Source organism: Aedes aegypti, chromosome 2, assembly GCF_002204515.2.
Source record: "Aedes aegypti strain LVP_AGWG chromosome 2, AaegL5.0 Primary Assembly, whole genome shotgun sequence".
In the NCBI taxonomy this organism is placed as follows: Eukaryota; Metazoa; Arthropoda; class Insecta; order Diptera; family Culicidae; genus Aedes; species Aedes aegypti.
This window is the reverse complement of record NC_035108.1, coordinates 75,731,100-75,752,283: the sequence shown is the minus strand read 5'-3', so window position 1 is coordinate 75,752,283 and position 21,184 is coordinate 75,731,100. Positions and strand designations below refer to the sequence as shown.

At 37.4% G+C, this 21,184-nt stretch overlaps 1 protein-coding gene across 16 annotated transcripts in view; it reads left to right on the top strand.

Annotated features, from left to right (window-relative positions):
- The window catches only part of LOC5576767 (protein phosphatase 1 regulatory subunit 12A), a 260,984-nt gene that overhangs the window by 179,804 nt on the left and 59,996 nt on the right, over positions 1-21,184 (top strand). For all 16 annotated transcript variants that reach the window (XM_021841245.1, XM_021841244.1, XM_021841246.1 and 13 more), the window contains 4 exons: positions 1,868-2,917; positions 3,103-3,283; positions 3,770-4,032; positions 4,115-4,165. In XM_021841245.1, the coding sequence (XP_021696937.1) occupies positions 1,868-2,917; positions 3,103-3,283; positions 3,770-4,032; positions 4,115-4,165 (1,545 nt within the window). The remainder of the gene's footprint in view (positions 1-1,867; positions 2,918-3,102; positions 3,284-3,769; positions 4,033-4,114; positions 4,166-21,184) is intronic.

Sequence of the window (21,184 nt, the reverse complement as noted above, 5' to 3'; positions counted from 1 at the left end):
ATGAAAAGATTTCACCAATGATCCACCAATATTTTTATTGGGAATCACCAATGAGCTTGACAGCAGTGCATTAGTTATCTTTCTATTAATATGAGATGATACCCTATGCCTAAAATCCAGGAAAGTGTATGTTCAAAAAGATTCTTGATGATATACATTTTTATTGAGAATACCTTCCTTATCTATATAGAATCCAAAAGAAAATCCATAGCCTAGCAAAATGTCACACCTAGGATCTTAAATCAAGACCAACAATTGAAAAGGCCTCAAGTCCAAAATGTAAACAAATCGGTTTTCTGCTGATTTCAGTGTATAAGAGCCTATTCTTACTAAAACATACAATAGTCATTTAAAAATATGCATAAAAGTTGAAAAAATAACATTTTTCTAAAAGGCCCCATCTCATTTTCCGCTAACCAGAATACTCATCGCAAATGCGGCCTTTTCTCAAAAAGGCCTCAGTTGAGGCCTGTTAAACAGACATCAAAATTGCAATGTAGATTGCGAAAAACGTTCCAAATTCACTAAGTAGATGCAGGTTATACTACGGAGCGACTGCTCCTTGTATTATTTTATACAGTGGTTGTCTAAACGGCGAACATTATCGGGTTCCTGTAGACTGATGTATTTTGTATCATACTACCTAATAATACCTGTGTCAGCCTGTCTGTACTTCACAAATTATCAACAAAAACACGATTCGGTTTCAATTGCATGAAAAATAACGTTCAATTGCAATATTTTCAAAAGGCCACATAAGAAGATGATGAAAAAAAAGCCACAACTAGAAGGCCTCAACACATGTTAGAGTAAACAAAGGCGTCAACTCACTGGCCTCATCAGCGTCGGCCGGCGTCTATGGGCACAAATGAAAAGGGCTGCACAGCTTTTGGTGAAATAAAAGCCTCATTTCCTTTGACTCGTTTTTTTAGCAGGATTTTTTGCTAAAATGATAGTAATGAATATTCATAGCTATAAATCAGTTTATCCATCGACTTTCTGGACGATAAAATAACATACAATGCTTAAATTCATAATTTAAATTTGATTTATTGTTTGACAAAACAAGATTGCATTTTTCTCATTGTTTACTTTTTGGAGATGAGGCCTTTTGAATTGTTAGTCTTGAAATACCGAACCGATCAACATATGGTTCAATCAAATCAAGGGCTTTAATTCCCTTCTGAAGCACTTTTTTTTTGTTTTAAGACGCTGACACGTTAATGCTTCCAGTGGGCATTTTTGCCCTTTGAAGGAAGCACCACACTAGACAACGGACTAGCATGCAACGCCCAGTGGCACAGTCGGAAAACATTTCTCACGAAAAGTTTACCAGCCTGAGGCGGGAATCGAACCCACACTCCCTAGCACGATGCGGCTAAATGCCTGGTGACACTAACCGCACGGCTACGAAGTCCACAAGCACATAGCATTAACTTCAAACACATAGTATCAAGTTTTGTAGAATTGTTCTTCTACATGCTGCCGAACATTGAAAGTTAGCTGGAATACGAGCTTAGTTGAGTTCTTTGGTTTCAATCAGCAATTAACTCTTCAAACTAATATTAAGAGAAAATCTTCTTTATTTACATATTCTAGAGTAAGTACTATAATCGATCTGGTTTACCAACCTTATACGCCAGAAGAATGACCTTGACCTACATTCGAGGTTATTCACTTCAACGGCAATGGACAAAGAAATTCACCATCTGCGACATTGTTCTCCTCATTCACCGCATATATGAATCGACAATCTACAGACCACACCATTTAAATCACAGATAATCCTTCACCAAACAAAAGCCACTCGAATGCCGCCTTCCATCCTGCTTACATGTACAAATCCCTTATCCACTCGTATCAACAGAGCGACCCATCATCCACTACAGCAACAGCATCGACGCCCTCAACCACGTCCACATCATCGTCCTCCACTCTCGTCAACGACCGCGTCCCATCGGTGGATGCCAGCGCCTCCGAGGTAAGCAGCCAAGTTCCTTCATCGTCTAGCAGCACCAGTACTTCCGCCGAACAGCAGCAGGTATCGGCCAGTTTTACCATCAGCGCCCCACCCTCCAGCTCTCTGTCCACCAGTGCCTCGATCAAGTCCCATCGGGGCGACGTGGGTGGTGGCGGTGGTGGAGGCGGAGGGGGAGGTGGCGATACGGCATCCGCCCCAGATGAGGATAGTAGCAGCAAGATCAGTGTCTCGTATACGATCACTACTCCGAGGCTAAGTAGCAGCATCACGTCCAGTAGCAGTAGTGACTCAGCAACGATCGCCAAAGATAGCAAGAGCAAGGAAGCTAGCGTCCCTTCGGTGACGGCGACCTTCAGCGTACCTAGTGCAACTCCCATCACCTCCAGCAGCACCACGAACAACAACACTTCTAACAGTAGTAACAATAATCTTTACAAGAAGACTGATTCGGACGATTCAACGAAAACGACGACTACGACGACTGCGACGACGAAGTCAACGATAACGCCGGCAGGAGACTCCGCTTCGATCGGTACGCCCGCATCTTCCACCTCGGTAACGGCCACCGTCCGGACACCGGGCCCCTACAGCACCAGCAAACGGTCCCTGTTCGATATCGACAATGCCAACTCGCTGACCCTGGCGGAGAAACTGCGCCAGGAGGCGAACAAGTACGCCGAGAGCGATAAGGAGAACTTCGTTAGCTCCAAAGGGCCAACGTCAACCGCAACATCCGCCTCTGCAACAACGACAACGAAAAGTAGTGAGTCCACCTCTTCGAATACGACGCCGGCTGCAGCCGTCGAAGGTACAGTATTGCTGCGGAAGGACACCAGTGCGCCTTCGTCACCCCTGCATCATCATCACCAACAGCAACCGTCGACCTTGGCCGAACGAAGGCCCTCGTGGCGGCTGAAAGTGGACGGTGGATCCAAGGTAGGTTGCTTTGGCTACGGGAGAGAGATAATTGCGCCAAAATTGCATGTTCATTTATTAAACTGTGAAACTCTAATGCTTCCTTTCCTCGTTGAAACTAAATATCCTAGTCTATCTTTTGAACACCTTTTAGTTCACCAATGATAACCATTAAATTTGTGCTTCCTATCGTCACTTTCCCCTAGTTCAAACTGGAAGACGCATCCGTGCCGCCGACCAGTGCAGCAACCACCACAAGCAGCAGTACCGTTACTGCCCTGGATTCTTCCGCGCACAGTCGACCACACTCACAAAATGAGCTGAATAGTATTTCAATGTCCTCGTTGGCACAACGGAGGCAGAACGGCGACAGTAGCAGTTTCAACAGTAAGTGCTATTCAGATTACCGACCCACAGTGGGAGATTTGGTAATTTTTTCATCGTTAAGTTCCTCTAGAAGATTTTCATGCATTTATCAATTGTGCTCATACTCATGTAAGGTTTTCTGAAGGAATTCCATGAAAAATATCGAATGAAATACCTAAAGAAATATGTCGGAATGGTCAGAATAGGTCAGAATAAGTGGAACATTTGCTAGTGTAAAATCATAGATGTAATTTAGAAAAATCCATGCAAATTTTACATGCAAAATTACTCCAGAATCATTTCATTGTTGTATAAATTCATAGAAAACTTCTAGATGAAGTTCACTAGTGTCACCTGGTGGCAAAATCTCAAATTTCTTGGCTTGAACAATGATAGCCCCTTGAACTTCTAGAAACTATAACTATAATAATTGAATAAGCGCTAAAATGATTACAACTCCCACAATTAGTCCCAAAATCGAAACTAATTTAATTTTCCCACCAATAGCATCTCGCCCCACGTCGGCACCGGAACTGGGCTTGTCGGCGGTGGCCAGCAGTCAGAACGATGCCAGCCTACACCTGCGGGTCCGACCGCTGAAGGCCAGTGAGGAGAACAAGGAGAATGACAAGGAGAACGAGAACCGCACCGGCGGCAGCAGTAGCGGCACCACCACCACCAACAGTAGTGCCCAGGCGACGCAGGCGGTCATCCAGAGACGGAGACGTCAGAAGCGACGCTCCACCGGTTTGGTGCACGTCGATATGGAGGTTGGTACTACTAGTTGGATGGGGGGAATGTTTGCCAGTTGATACTGACCTACAAAATTTTGTTTCTGTTTTGTTTTCGCAGGATATTGATCCTGAGCGACAAGATTCTCCTGTCGACGGTGAAGAGAAAGAGGTTAGTGACATTTTTTCTTTTTTTTAGAACTGAAAGCAATGATTTTGTTCCCCAAATAATCATGATTGAAAAATTCAAGTTGGGATCATCAACAATTAACTTATACATTTTGTTGTACTCCGTGATGTCCAACACCTCCCGGTACTATCAACTGAACCGTTTTTTATAACGGATGGGTCGATTCAACAGGATAAACATCTACAAAATCTAGGTTGCCATAAAAAGTGTATCATCAACTAATTGCGCGTTTAAAAATGGACATAGGGGGGTCCGTAGCCGTGAGGTTACGCTTTCGCTTCATAAGCGAAAGGTTATGGGTTCGATTCCCAGCCCCTCCACAAAAAAACTCGTCCAGCCACCAGAAGACGCCGAACGGAGGACCGTGCTTTGGGAAGCACATCCATCGTCCGTCTGTATCAGATAGTGACTGAGACAAACTGACTGACCCTCTTCGAAGGCAGCTAGCCTCTCAAACAATTCAGGAACACGGCAAAATGTATCACCGCAAGAGCAATGGACTATGGGTTATATGGAAATTGATTGGATTAACAGCAGAGCACTCTCCTACCTGCTCGGTGTGAGAGTAAAAGAGTAGAAGAGATTGAAAGTAGATGTAAATATATGTAGATTAGTTGAAAATAGATCTGTATCGGTAAAGAAGCTTTAGATGAACTATGATTTCGGCACAGTGGTGCTCACGAGCACAGAGTGTCTTTCAAATAAATATAAATAAAAAAGGGACATGAAGTTGTGGCAAAAAAAATCCACGTGCTCAGGGATTAGAATGCACGACTCTTGTATGCTAGTCCAGTGCTTTACCAACTCAGCTACTGAGCCCTCGATGACCCAATAGTTCAGAAGGTTGCAAGTTTCGAATTCAAATCCACGCGTTCAAAGAACGCGTCGTGCTTTATATTTCACTAGTGACTAGTCTAACATACAATCACCATTTTTCCGCTTGGTAGTCTTACGGTCCTTGAATGTTTTGATCACTTGAGATACGGTTGAATGTGCGATTCCGAGCTGTTTTCCGATCCATCGTTTGGGTTTTCGAAGTGAGTGGCCAAAATTTGTTGGCACACTATTTCTTCATTCAAAGCCATCACTGAAATCACTTGACCGATTTTCACTAGAACTCAGCCTATGCAAACATTACACAATGAAATATATTCAATCAAAATTTCAATAATTTTTACCCACATGCTAAAAAGTTACGAACAATTGCGTGTGTCCAAATTTTATCGAATACAATCTTTATCCAAGCCGCCATAGGTTCAATAGACCCTACTATTGAATACTATTAAAAGGATCAATGGATTTCTCCAGGAATGTGTTCAAGAGATTCTACATAAACTTGTTCAAGTTCTCTAGGAGTTCCGCTTTCCTTTTAAATCCGCTACAGTAATTACCTCAGAATCCATACAGAAAAACTTCTATACACTCTTCTTAGGATTTGTTCAGGATGTTTTCTAAGACTTTCAATTTATATTGTTCAATTCAAATTTTATTCCAGGCAGTGGCGCGGGAAGTGGGTAGGACAGTTACTACGCACAAAACCATCTGGGTAGAACAGTCAAAGGATTGTCCTACCCACGACTCAACGAAAAAAAAACATACAAGATTAGCAAGAAGCGTGACAAATAAATTAAATAATTTATTATCTGTTCAATGTACACATTCCTGGAAGTAATTCTCGAGAAGTTTCGGGATCATCCATGGAGAATTATCAGAAGACTATTGAAGGATCTTTGGATGATTATACGTGTTATACACTGCACGAGTGTGATGGTGCTAGCGATTTCTGAACGTGTGATCATTATTGATATAATCTATCCAAGCATTGCTGAATCTCATGACGATTTTCAGAGCAATTCCTATAGAACTTCCACAGCACACTTTCTAGAAGGTCTTGGCTGAATCCACTCTTAATACCTGAAAAATGATTTGATAAAATTCCTTCCGATATGTTGTGATACCATTCATACTAATATTTAGAGCAGATTATGACGAATTTTAAAGGGTTTTTTTTAAATAATTATTGAAGATATGCCACCTAAATATTTTATGGAGTTTCTGCGTGATGAAACATATTCAGTTTCTCCTGGAAACATTTGCGATATGCTGGGTCACTTCGGTGCAAAGATAAAAAAATCTACACGGATTCATAGAACTTTTTACTGTTTAACTATTTGTTATCTAGAAATTGATTAGGAAATTAGAATAAACTTACTGGTTGTAAAGGCAAGCAGTTTGTTTAATTTATTTAATAAAATTGATATAAATATAAATATGAAGATAGAGAAATTTTTCTACTAATTATCCCAGAAATTCTTCCTTCCAGCGATCTTTCAAAGATGATTAGCAGATTTTCTTCATAATTGTCTCCAAGAGATCCTTGAGAACTCAAAAGCTACTACTTTCAGTAATTTCGTCATGTCATTTTTCCAAAACTATCTTAGAATTTTCTCTTATATTTTTTCACTAATCCTTCAACCGAATTGTCCAGTTGTTACTTTTGGAGATATTCCAAAAATTTCTACAAAATTTCTTTCGAATAAATCCACATAGGTTTATTCCTGAGTGTTTGAAAAATATAGCTTAGAGTAAGGTGGGGCAAAAGTTCGACCTTAGTGGTATAATCAAAGTTTCCAGGAAAACAACGGCAGTTAAAACAAAACAAATACCATACAGTGAACCTTCAACATATTGGCTATAATTTTGCTGTACAAACTTGTGTCAAAATATTTACCCATTTTAAGTTATAACAGTTTCAAAATTGATTGTCTTATTCGAACTTTTGCCCCACCGGTGGGGCAAAAGTTCGAATCTAGTGTGGGGCAAAAGTTCGCTGGCTAAAACACAAAATATCGATCCTTTTATGACAGGCATACTTCACACCAGCCGTAAACTTAAGTTTGACGAAAAATAACACTAAATTTTTATCAAAAAATTGTCCAAAACCGGGTTAATTTTAATATACTCAAAAATAGCAGTTTTTCGCCAAATTAAGTGGAAATGTAAAATTTTGGTGACAGTTTTCACACGATCAGACAAATTTAACTAAATTTGAAGATAATATGTGGATTTTAGGCAATTTGCAATTTATTCCGTGATTTCATACATGGGTCGAACTTTTGCCCCGCTGATTCGAACTTTTGCCAAAAATTGTTTTCAAGTATTTATGCAAAAACTAATACACCTCAAAGCAACCTTATGATAGATCTAGAAACGCCCTTACATAAAATATTGAAAAAGATTTTATCTTCAATTGGATCCATGAAAAGAAAGTTTGACCAAAAACTACAATATTCACGTCGAAAAACAACAAATAACCATAACTTTTCCAAATCTCAATCGATTTTTATGATATTTGGATCGAAAGTCTCTTACTTGACTAACATTTGAACCACCATGATGTTTATAAGATTTGTTTTGAATTGAGCTAGAAATCTTAAAAAGAAACTCTTACCCCACTCGAACTTTTGCCCCACTTTACACTAATGTTTTTCTTCAAGATACCCTACATACATTCATGTGAATTCCTTTAAGAATTCATCCATGTTTCCTCACAGATATCCAAAATTTCTTGAAGAATTCTTCAAACAAATCAATTTTTTCGAGGTTTTTTTTCAGCATTCCATGTCCTGTTTCTCTACCAAACATTTTTTAATAAAATCTCAATAAAATCCCTTGCAATCTTGGAAAATTAATTTAAGATTTCACAGCAGTTTATACCACATCAATTTTTCAAACAATAATTCCTCCGCTCATTCATACACATTTCTATAAAGTCTTTGTCCAATGCTTTTCAAGAAATTCCTGCAAAATACTATCCCGCGATTTGATTGATTTTTTTTCGATTATCTTAGCAAGTTATCTTCTAAAACTTCCAACTTCCTCAAGAGTTTTTTTTTCAGAAATCCTTGTTCATTAAGGGTGACTTCAAAACTTACACAAGTTTTTTTCAGAGCTTACTCTAGGATTTTCTTTGATTTATTTTTCAGAAAAAAATCCTTGGCATTTCCTTGGAGACACTCCTGAATTAAATCCTAAAAATATCAAGGCTTACTTGAGAAAATCTCAAAGAATTGCTGGAGGAATTTATGTAAAATAAGATTTTAAAGAAGGAATTTCTGGAGAGAAATCCTTAATTGAAGTCTTATTTTGATCGTGAAAGACAATTTTAAAGAAAATCCCTAGAAATACCTGGAGAAGTTATTGATTCAATTTTAGAAGAAGTTTTGATCGGGAATCTTGGAGGATGTGCCAGAGAAACCGATGGATAAATCACTGGATAACATATTAAAGTAATGTCGTAATGTCACAAAGAATTCTCAAAAAAAAGTCTTAGATCTTAAAGGAATGTCTTTGAGAGCTATGAAGAATCAAACTCTTATATCCTAGCTCTTATTAGGTTCCGTTTTGTTTTCTCACTTCCTTTTTGGACTCTTTTCCCCCTTTTTGGATTCTTTTACTTTTTTAGTCTCTTTTTTTCTGGCAAGAGGTTTCTAATTTTCTATTTTTAAGGAACTCAATCGCTACTAGCCCTGTAAAGACGAATAGGGTTAGAAGCAATGCGGCGTGACAAAAACCTAGTTTTGATAAACACTACTACTACACTCAAAAACCTAGTTTTGATAAACACTACAGTAATTTTTATTCTAGGGTCGATGTACCAATAGCCGCGTAGCTAAGAACAAATATTCGTATAAAATCGAAAAATAAAGCCTGCGGAATTATTTTTAGATCATCTGAAAGCTTTTTATCTTGGCTTTGTGGAAAAGTTATAAAACATAAGAAAACTCATGTTTTTGTATTTATTATCGCTTGTGCCACTATAGGAACACATGTGCCTATAGTAGCACTATTCCTAATTTCTGTTCCTATAGTAGCACTAGCCTCACGGAATAGGCAAAACACAAATCAAAACCGTATTTTTACAAAACTTTTATATTTTTCCTTTGAAGTGTAGATCAAAAGCGTTCGATTGATGTAAAAAAGTTCCTAATTTATCAACTATTTTGTTTAATAACAAAATAGTTTCTCTTAGTAGTGCTACTATAGGAACAATAGGTTAACTATAGGTGCAAGGGAGCTAAAATTTTAAGCAAAACTATTTATTTCGATCATTTTTTGAACAAAATCGAGCTGTGTGTCAATGGTACTTAGATAAATAGCTACTGATCTTCATGTCAAAAATTATTTTGCTACGATTACCAGCGAAACGGTCGTAAAAAGCCACTATTGCGACTATAGGGGACCGTCCACTAACGGAACACCGACCCTATACAAATTGTATGGGAGTCAAAAAAATAACAAGCCAGTTTTCTAAGAATCATGTTATTTTTCTGTTGAGCAGATAAATGATCTGAAAATATCACAACGCTTTGAAACAGTAGAATTTCCTCAGAAAATCGACCAAAATGTAACCTACATCTTTTTGCGTTTGAGTTCCTTAAACATAGTAACTTTAAATTTCCAGTCCGGATTTAAAATGTTTCTTAGCTTCAATGTGCACAACATATTTGGCAATGATTGTCCTACCCATGGTTTCGAACGCGCCTTTGATTCCAGGAATTAATAACTGAAAATTCGGATGCAATACTGAGAAAACGCAGCGAGAGGCTATTGCATGGTACAATTTTACATTAAGGAATTGCTGTACGGTAAATCCTTCAGAGTCGATGTTCCATGACTCGATATCGATTCATGGATCTATACTACAAACAGTTACTATGATGGTCTCCTCAAACAGTTGTTCACATCATATCTGTTCCACAACCTTTTCGATTGTTCCATGAGTCGATTTCCAAAAGCATATGACCGAACATCGGAAAATTGAAATCTAAAGATATTTACATGGGTCGTTGCCGGATGGTGATACCTCAAGAAATCTCGGATTATTTCCGGAACCAGATTACCAGATCCTGATAATACACACTCAATCTGTTCGGTAAAAATAACTGGGTTTTTGAACTAAACTGGGTTTTTGAACTGAACTAAAGTCAGTGAACTAAAAAATATTATAGAAATCGAAAAACTAAGATTTTTCACTGAAATTTTGCAGAGAGCTTTCTTTTTATATCATATATCGATAAAAAATAACACATGTTGGAATTTGCTTTTCAATTACGCGTGGCGACAGTTTTCATTTTACTGACTTTTTCGGTAGTTCCAAAACCCAGTAAAATTTTACCGACCCCAGTATACAATCTAAGTGTGTAGAATAGTTTTTCGGTAACTTTTCAAAAATTGTGGAAATTAACCTTGATGAAGAATGTCATCGTGGTTTCATTTTTTGTGTAAAAATATGCTAATAAACTTAAAAGAACCATTTATGATGAATAATTTATACTAAACCGGAAAAGCGTATTTCGACCTTAACTATAAAGTATCGTGTCTAAATACACGTAACGAAGAACTAATGCGGGACAAGTCACATAACAATGATGAGCTCGTTCCATACTGTTTTTACCATGCAGCTTAGAACATTTCTTGAAACTTCTCTTTTTTAATGACGGTTGTACAAGATACAAGAGGGTTGGTCCAGGAAATTCTTCAGCAGTCCAATGCTTCTGCCTCCAATACTTTCCACAAGGACTGTTCAAAAAACTCACCAAGGAATTCCTCTAGGATTTGCATAAGAGATTTTTACAGTAATTTTTCTACTGATTTCTTTAGTCTCTCCAACAGGTCTTACAAAGATGCCTGTAGGTATTCCTTCAAAAATTTTATAATTTCTATAACATACTTTATACTTTATGGTATAAAGAGTATTTTAAAAGAAGGATTATCCAAAGTTACCGGACAGATCCTGATAATAGAATAGTTTTTCTGTAACTTTTCAAAAATGGTGTAAATCAACCTTAACAAAGCATGTTACCGTTTTTTCGTTTTTTTGAGTGAAAATATGCCAATAAACTTAAAAGAACCATTTATGGTGAATGATTTATACCAACCCGAAAACGCGTTTTTCGACCTTAACTATAAGGCCATCCTCAGTACAGTGTCTAAATATACGTAACGAAGATTTGAATCGGGACAACAAGTGACATAACAATAAATGGGTGAGCTCGTTCCATACTGTTTTTACCATGCAGCTCATAACATTTCTTTAAACTTGTCAAAGACGGTTATAAAATATTCTAAAAGGTTGATGAGTCTTGATTTTCTCTGCTTGTTCTTTTTGTTTCTGGCATTACGTCCTAACTGGGACAGATCTGTTGCTCAGCTTAGTGTTCTATGAGCACATTACACTTCACATTACCTGAGAGCTATATTTAGCAATTGATTGTTTTCAATTTGTATAACGTGTTGCCAGGACGAAGTTCTTCTATTTTTACTTAGAGAATTTGTAATAGTTTTTTTTTCGTCTAGAAAACAGGTAGCCAAGAGTGCTGGTAATTATTATTCAATTTGAGGCTAGCAAACCAAGGAATGCCCCAGCTTCTAGTTGTGCCAAATATAACGACTATAATAATCGCATTTTACGACTTCTAAAACAAGGCGATTGCATTGTACTTACAATAGCCGACCTGAAATTCTTCATCTGTTTCCCCTTTTCTTCCTCATTTTTTGGTTGCAACAACAACGCATACCTGTTCCTGACAACGGTACTGATGTTGCCAACAGGTTTTCCACAAATAAAGCCAAGTCGAGAGAGATTTCCCCGAAAGTCGCATTCGAATGACGTCGATTGAGACACGACGTTCACGACCCGGCGGCTTCTAGCGACCAGGTCTCCTCTCATCATCATATTATGGTCTTTTCCTATCGATGCGTCGTCGTCGTTGCCGGTCGGTTTTCATGCATGGATGGACGGTAATGGTAATTTTAGCTATTCTGCAGTCATCTAAGAGACGGTTCTCGTTCGCGCATCCAATGTTAGCCCGTTAAACGACCAAATAGAACGATTTTAGGTTGCCACTTGCTTGGCCCGGGGATTTTCGCTTAAAACGCACCCATTTCGCGCTTGCCATCATAGGTATAAGAGAGGGTGCACATCAAAAGTTCAATGCACTTTTTTGCCGTGAATCGCAAGTCAGTCCCATCTGCATTTTCGTCCAAATTGAGTTGAGTTCAGTTTTCAACGTCTCTTCCAATGGTCTTTCAGCTGCACTAATGAAGTATTATGATTTGTTCGGAAAAAATAGGAAAAAACAACAAGTCAAATTGTCCCATAATGAAAAGTAACCGCATATCAGTCCCACTACAGACTTTCGCACCGTATTACACAAACATGGAACTTATTCTGATCATCTTTATATTTTTCTCGGAAAGATATCGTAGTGACAAGCAAGTTGTGAAAGTTTCATTAAGATTGGTACATGTTCCAATCCTCTGGAATTTTTGAATATTCGTATGGAAAACGAGTTTGAAAACTTCACAGCCTATTTTCTCAATGCCTACTGTTTACAGATTTTTTTTTCTATCTTTATTAACGAGATTTTTAGCCCTGGGCTAGTTCATCTCGGGACCAACGGCTTTACTTCCCTTCCGAAGGAAGTCGTCACTGAAATTTTTAGTGACTATCTCGGGGATGGGATTCGATCCCAGGTCCTCGGCGTGAGAGGCGTGTATTCTAACCACTACACCAGGTCCGTCCCCCGGGTGTTTACAGATGGGACTGACATGCGATTCACGGCAGTTCTGGTCACGTGACATTTGAGCGCGAATGTTGTCGTCAGCCAGAGGTTCCAATATTTAGAAATATCGATATTTGAGTCGATACGATCATTGAAAGTATCGATACCAAAGAGATATTGATTCAAACGATCGATATATCGCAATATCCTGTGAAGTTTTGAAAAATAAAAAATATTCGAACTTTGAAGAAAACTGCAATTACCTGTACAAAGTTATACGAATCTTATTGTTCGATATCACCAATACATTAAAAAGTGGAATATCGAAAGCAAAACATCGATCTTCCGATATATTGAAAATATCGGAACGTCCCTACGTCCAACCAACCTAGATGCCTGGATTTATAGATTTGTAGTAATCTCCGAGAAAACAGCGATCTATTTTTGCTCGGGTTTGCAAACTGCAGGGCATTATTCCTTATTTGTTTGAAAAATGTAATCCTAATGAGTTGCGACGGGCACACACACGTAATTTGGCACGATCTGCAGCTGTCTTGCCCCGTTATTAATAGAGCACCCCACTTTACCTACGAGCGGCGTTCTGAAAGCGGGGATTTCAGTTTAATTAGACAGAAAACGAAAGCCAATCTAGCCAATCTAGAGCTAATGGAAGGTGCTAACCTATGGTCGTGGGTGCGAAGTAGAGGAAGCATCGGTTTACAAGCAAGCATTTGTGTTCGAAAAAAAATTGTACATATTTCTGTTGAAAATTGCAGAATTCTCAGAATCATGCCATATCATGTTTCATATGGTATGGTATTGAAAACCATTCGTAAACTTTTCATTACATATAAGCCTGGCTTCAAAAAGCGATCATAAGTTTATCAGGTGATCAATCTCACTCACGGTTGAAATGCACAAAACAGTGTTACCTGGTGAGATCGTTTTATGATATTTATCGCAATTTACATTTCTAAGTGTCTGATTATTACGGTATTGTCCATGCTTTTCACCAGTAGAAGTTCCGGACTAATTCTTCCTAGTCGTTTTTCGGCTTACAAAATAATTAACTGCCTCAAAATAATTTCATTAAAGTGTCAATTGTGACACCCTACCTCACAACGACTCGTTAATTTGTATTTCAAAGTAACAAGCTGTAGTATCCTGAATACGGAAGCGAAATCGCATTGCGCTATATTTAAACAACAACGAATTGTGGCAATGCACCCGGTTCTATCTTCTCGTTCTGTTCATGGAGAGGCCGTCCATGCTGGCTGGGCTGGTGCATCGCGACGTGCAGAATTGGCTCCTATTTTAGAAAATAGAAATGATGTAAATTCGCGCAGCGGCGCGCGTGAAAGTTCTTCATCACTCAGCGCGACGACTACGCCGGTCGTAATCCTTTTCTTACCGTGTGGGTATAGAATCTCATCTTCATCCCGGACTGAGTTATGCGTCTTTTGCTGCTTGTGGTTTATTTTATTTAGTAGTGCAGCGGATTTGGACAAGAAGTGGTTCTGCTTTTGATCACAAATCAGCGCAAAGCCAGTGTCCGTGAAGGGGACTGGATAGAGTGAACTGACACAGCTGGAAATTAGTAACGGCATGTGCAAGGCAGTTGCAGATCGATTAGATCGGCGTTTATTTATCCATTTTAATTAGAAGTTCTACATGAACTTGGAGAGAGGTTGTCAGCAAATATATTCCTGTGTAATGCAAACCATTTGCTCTCCTGGAATAGACTGTAATAAGCGTCTATTTCACGCTTCTCTTGGTTTCACGGAAAATCATTCGCAAATTTTGCTTAGGGTTGGCGGTTGCGGCTTTGGAATATTCAATATGGAGTAGAAGTGTTGTTTATATGAATAGATCTTTTATAGAATAGATATATCAATAGATTTTTTAAGGAATCTACAGAAATTCTCCCAGAAATTCCTCTTGAGATATCTGTAGGTATTTCATCATTGTACTTATCATGCAACTTTTCAGAAGTTTATCCAGAAATTGAGCATGTCTTCTGCGAAACTAGCAAAAAATCCTTTAAAAATTCGAAGAGACTTATAAGAACACCACCTAGAGTTATAGCGTTATTGTTAGCAGCCACTCCAGGAAGTACTCCGGAAATGCTCTTAGGACTAATAAGTACGTAAAATTTCACTTAAATTTTGGAGATTGCTCTTCTAAGAATTTCCGTTTTTTCATTCTTGAAGGATTATCTGAAGATATTCAAAAAGGCAATTTCCAGAAGAAAATCCTGTCGAAATAATTGAAGTATTTTTAATAAGTAATTCCCAAAAGAATTTCTAATTATGATAACTGTGGTAATTAACTGTGAAAAACGCCCGGAAGAAATCACAATCCTGTAAGAACTTCAATCATAATCCTTGGGACGATCGTACATTAACTCTTAGATGATTTTTTTTTTGAAATTCTTGAATATTCTAATAAAAATCTCGGGAACCATCTCTACAGGGGTTTTGGAGGTATTCTTGAAAAACATTCATAAACAACTTGTGGAAATTGTTGTTGACGGCTTAGAAGAGTTTCTGAAAATATAATGCAGAAAATTCTATCACCTGACAGAAAAGTAGCTGAATTTTTCCAGGGTTTATTTCATGAACTTTGTCAGGAGTTAACCAGAATATTCAATAAATCTTATCAAAATTAAATGTTTTTTTTTTGAACCATTGACTATTTTAACATTTGCAATTCCTGAAAATATTTTTCAAAAAATTACCGCTGATGAATTGTCTTCGATTCTGTCGTGAATTCCATAAAAAAATTATTGAAAAAAAATGAGCAGCTGAGAACACCTTTTACAAGTTTTCCAGGGATTCATTCAAAAAATCCGCGCGGTATTCTGTAAATATTTCAGAATTTACTCCAGTTTCTTATCCACGAATTCTTCCAGTGGTTCATGTACGAATTTATTCAAAGCTTCTTGAACAATTTCACCAAGATTTTTCTTAGCATTCATAAAGGCATTCGTATTGTGATGAGCTTGTCCAAAAACATTATAATTTATAAAACCAATAATAATGTTTCACATACTTCTTTATGGCCAACTCTTGAGTTTGACGAACTATTTTTCAATTTTCAATTTGAAAATTTCATCAGGTATTGTACAATAATCCTTAAAAAAATCGATCTATAAAAGAATAAAATAACCTTGCTAAATATTGGGCATATTCCTCAACATATCTTGGATTGAGCACTGATGACTCCCGGCTGAGATGATTCATTGAGTAATCATCAGAATACCTTCTAAAACAATTCATCAGGAGAATTACCGGGAAAATTTGTAACGAAGCGAAACATTGGAAAGAGTTTTAAAACATCTCTCAAATATCTTAAGTTATTTCTACAAGTTTTATTTTCGATAACCAGTAATTTTGCTGGGTTTGATCCTTGTAGGGTAAAATTTATGACGAAGGATTTTTTACAAGTTCTTATTGAGCTTTAAGTTCGTTTTCAATTATGTTTCTGATGACGCAATTCGTTTATTTGCCCTAAGAAAATCTGTGATAAATTTACCTGTATGCATAGCTGTTGATTACATTTTAAAGAGGCCTGCTGCATAATTCAGTGAAATTGTACCGAAGCGAGCGTTGGTACCGTGGTGAAGCAAAATCCGGACGGTACCAATATTCGGGCACTCCGGTAAAATACATTAATTAATGATGAAATTAAGTATTATAGTGGTAAATTTTATTCATAATATCTACTTTCATTCTTGTTGATCATTTTACAATCATTCGTAATCTAGTTACCGTTGCCTAATAATAAATAATAATCAAAACAAAAAAGTCTTTCTTGTTGGACGTATTTTTTTGTTGCATTGTGAATCATTTCGATAGAATAGGCGAAGAACGTGCGTTGACATTCAACTGGCAGTAATGTGTTTAATTTACATTATTCACATCGTATTTTGAATATAACAGTAAAAAAAAACATAAATTCATGTATTCGGGAGAACTACAATCGTAAAATTTGTGTAAATATGCATATAAAAGTGTAAAGGAGACTGTCCGGGATTGTCTGCAGGTGGTTTTAAATCCGGACACCATTCTAAAGATTTGTATTTAACTTCTATGAGTGAATATTTAAGGATATATCTGGAAGAAATCTTACAAACATTATCAATCAGGTGTTATGAGTGATTAAAATGCAGTTTTATGCTCTGAAAAGCAGCGTGACTCAAATATTTCAGAGGTTCTTACGACAAGCGTCCAGTCCATATGTACGGATGCAGTTGATGTAATCGAACCAAAAATTTACAACCATTTCATTAGTATAAGAATTATAGATCACATTCTAACATGTAATGTATATAAATGAGACATAAAATTATATGAATACCCTTTTTATGGATTTTGATGCAGTATTCCATATTGCAAGATGGCTGTCCGGGGTGTGATTCACAAGTGTCCGGATTTACAAACAAGTAATGCTTCTGGTGTCCGGATTTAACCTTTCGGTCGTCGCGCGAATTTTTGTAACGCGAGTAGTCGCGCGTTGTACTTTGTACAACACCCTTGGTTTTGCGAATATTCCAAGGGCCTGACTACTCAGAAAGATGGCGTCTTCGGCGAAGTTGTTCAGTAGCTCAAGGGGTATCATTGACCGAGTTAGTTGATTCTTATTGTTGCAACCAGGTTACGCAAGTGAGCATGAAACATTTGTTTTTCTTATATCAGGATCTTGACCACTTAGAAAGATGATATCTTCGGCAAAGTTGTTCAGTAGCTCAAATGCTCTCATTGTCTAATCCTTGAAGTTCGAGATTAGCTAAAATAATGATAGCCCTTGAGCTACGCATCAACTGGATCCTGAAGTGTCCGCAAAACAAAAGATTCATGTTCACTAGTGCCGCCTGGTGGCAAAATTTTGAATCAACTAGCTCGAACAATGATAGTACGTAACTTACTGAGCAACTATGCCGAAGACGCCATCTATCTAAATTGTATGGATCCTGAAATATCTGCAGAACAAAAGTAAAAGTTCCATGCCAACTAGTGCTACCTAGCGGTCAAATTCCGAATTAAATGAGGTACCATCAGATAGCGCTTTACCTCCAGAACAACTTTACTGAAGACCCCAAGTTTCGAAATTATCTGGATTCTGAGATATACCGATTTCAAATTGTGGTCTAGACGAATCATATATAGTGCGTTCATTATTATGCGATTTCTATGTACATTTGATGATTTTAACGCATTATAACGGACCATACTGTAAACAAAAACTGTTGAGTATAGTTCTTAAGAAGATTCTTGAGGAATACATCTTGGTTTGGTGTGGATAGATATCTTTGTTACAAAATCGTAGCATATAAATCATAACTGTTGTACAAAGTACAACAGCGCGACAGCCCGAAGGTTAAGGACAAGACAAGCTTGATTGTTTCAATGATTTTCATAGTATTATCATAACTTTTATCATAAAACTAAAACTTAATTTTCTCATCAAGTTCAGGTATAAATCTATATGTAGCAATAATGAACTCAAGTCTTATTCGATTAAAAATGGTTTAAAACGGAGTTTGAACATATGTCTCAGCTTAAGCGTCCGGGTATTGATGCATCACGGTACCGAACATTTTTGAAAATGGATAATTTTGTTCACAAGTGGTCGTAAAGCAAAGTTGAAACGATAGTCGTTAGATTTTTCATCAATGTCTTTTCAACTGGTTAGACTTCATTACTAAATTTCCCATTTGAAAAGAAAAACATAGTTAGAGGGGCTGTTCATTAATTACCAGAGCATTAATAATTAATCATAAACTTAATCACAATGTTTTATGCGGAATAACGAGTTTTAAAGAATAACTATTTGTTGAAGTAATCGATTCAGGTGAAATTCGATAGGTGAAACATTCATAATATGTCTCACCCACGAATAAAAACTCAGCTTCATCTAGGTGGCAGAGTTCAATGGGAGATCTGACTGTATTTTATTTTTGCTAGAAAGTAAGTGGATTCGTATTAACAGGTTTACGATCACACCTGTCCACCTCTCACTTGAAACGCTTCACAGAGAAGTTGGATATTTGAACGTGACCGCCACTACCATTAGACTTGCGTCCCAGTGCGAGGTCAAGGAAACGAAAATGTGTGTAATTGTGCGTGTGTAGATTTCCCTCCGAAGAAAAACTACGTTCGGGATTTAGAAAATTCGTGTTACTGTCATCTAGGTATTCAATGTGTCAAGCGTTGGAGTTGTTTACAATCTCATTTTGCGATGTTTGTCAAATCGATTTGGTTGTTCTTGTTCCGCGGATATAAATATTTACGATTTACTTTCGGTGGAGACGCACGGTCCTTGTCGTGTGCGTACACTAACGATGGGCGATTTTGAATCGATTTTCCGAAAATCGATTTTTTTGTTCCGATTAATAGATTATTTGAGTCGATATTATGAGCACTCAAAATCGAGTGAATCGTTTTTCTTCATTCGATTTTTTGTTTCGATTCAAAATGAAGTAATTAATAAGAATTTTTAACGAGTTGACATAGTTTTGAAGTGTTTAATATATGATTTTCAATTTCAAATCTTATTCAATCGAGCAAATTAAACAATCATATGCAATTTCATTTGGTCTCATTTTGAAAGCCTGTTTTTTGTAAATTTTCATATGAGCTTGACATTTGAATCGATTCAAAAACATCGATTCAAATAATTCGATTTAATCGGTGAATCGATTCAACACTCCTAATTTGAATCGATTCAGTAACATCGATGTTCTGCTCAAATTTGCCCAACGCTAGCGTACACTCTTCACTTAATTTCCCAATTATCACCGCCATCAGCTGATCCCCCCTTCGAAACGACATTGGTGTCAAAATTCGCCAAACGAAAGCACCCCAACCAAATCGGGGGTCGTATTTCACCAGAAACACTCTTTCGCGTCTCGTCTATTTTCAACTTCGACGGCCCATTTCATAATGTGTAATGTCCGCAGCGTGTGGTTTAGTTTGGCAGTGTCAAAATTTGACCATGACACTTATTTAGTCTCTCTTGACATTCGCGTTTTTCCCTAGTTTTTTTTTCTCGTTTCGTCGGCTTTCCAATGCATCACATAAGAGTTTGCTTGATGGGTGATTTTTTTTTTGTCTCTCGATTCTAGGATGGGAAACAACGTCCAGTCGAAACTCACAAAGACTACTACTGTTCCTTTTTTGTGGGTGATATTTTCCCACTAGGTGAATTGTGACAACTTGTCATCGGCGTCGTCGCCGTCATTGAGTCACAAGAAAAAGCTAGGGCAATGTGTCTTTGTTTTCGGTGCGCGTTACCTGTGAAGGTGAGCAAGATTTCCCAAAGTCGTAATTCATCTTTTCGTTAACAACTGTGTCCGGACTATCTTTCATGGTTGTAGGAATACTTTAGGAAATTTGCATTTGTCAGTTTAGTTATTTTATACTTAGGCTTAGGGATAGCAAAATCCACTTCTGTTTTCCTCATTTCTTGAGAAAAACGAATCAACTGAAAATTAATTAAAAATGATTCCTAAGTGACAAACAATTATTACAAAATTATAAGCGTGTATCGCATGCATAGACACTGTTCTTTGTGGAAATCTCTCTCCAAATTTAGTGCCAATTCACTTTCTAGCACGTGCAGTCGAATCTCGAATCGAGTCAGGGAAAGCGATCATTCCAAACGGAAAACTGCCTAGACCAATTCTTTATTCTGTCTGTCGTTTTAAATGTGCGCATTCAGTAGAGGGTATTAATGAAGCGCTAAAAGATGCAATCCTTCGGGAGTTAATTGGGCGATTTCTCTGGATTCGGTTGAGGCAATGGGTGAGACACATGGTTGAGATTAATTTGACGAGTTTCCTTGTTTACTATATTGAAGGGAAACGTGTAACGTTTCCAGTGCAATTGAAAACTGCAAATACTGAAGTACGAATTGAGACTCGACAGAAGGAACCATTGCAATGGTATTCTAATTGATTCAAGTCAAAATAGGATATTATGATAATATGGATTTTGGATATTTCATTAGAATCAGCTTTAGAAAGTCACTCTTCAAACCTTTCTGAATCATAGATATTGAATTTTTGAATTTTTTTTTTTTTCATTTAGCCAACATACTTTATTAAAATATCTAAACAGTCTGCACATACTTTACCAGAGACATAAACATACTAGCTTATCAGGATCTCGAGGTTTAGAATGTATAAGAAAATGTGTTACTAGTGCCATCTAGCAAATGAATTCCTAATCAGAGTAGCCAGATATTGATCGGCTGAAGAACTTTACCGAAGACGCCAATCATCTATCTCATCAATATACTGAGCTACATAGAATTGAAAAAAAATTGAAATTGATGCCACCTAGCGGATCAATTCCCAATCCATTTAATTATTGTCAGACCGTTCTCGATATACTGAACTACTTTACCGAAGATACAAACCTACTAGCTCATC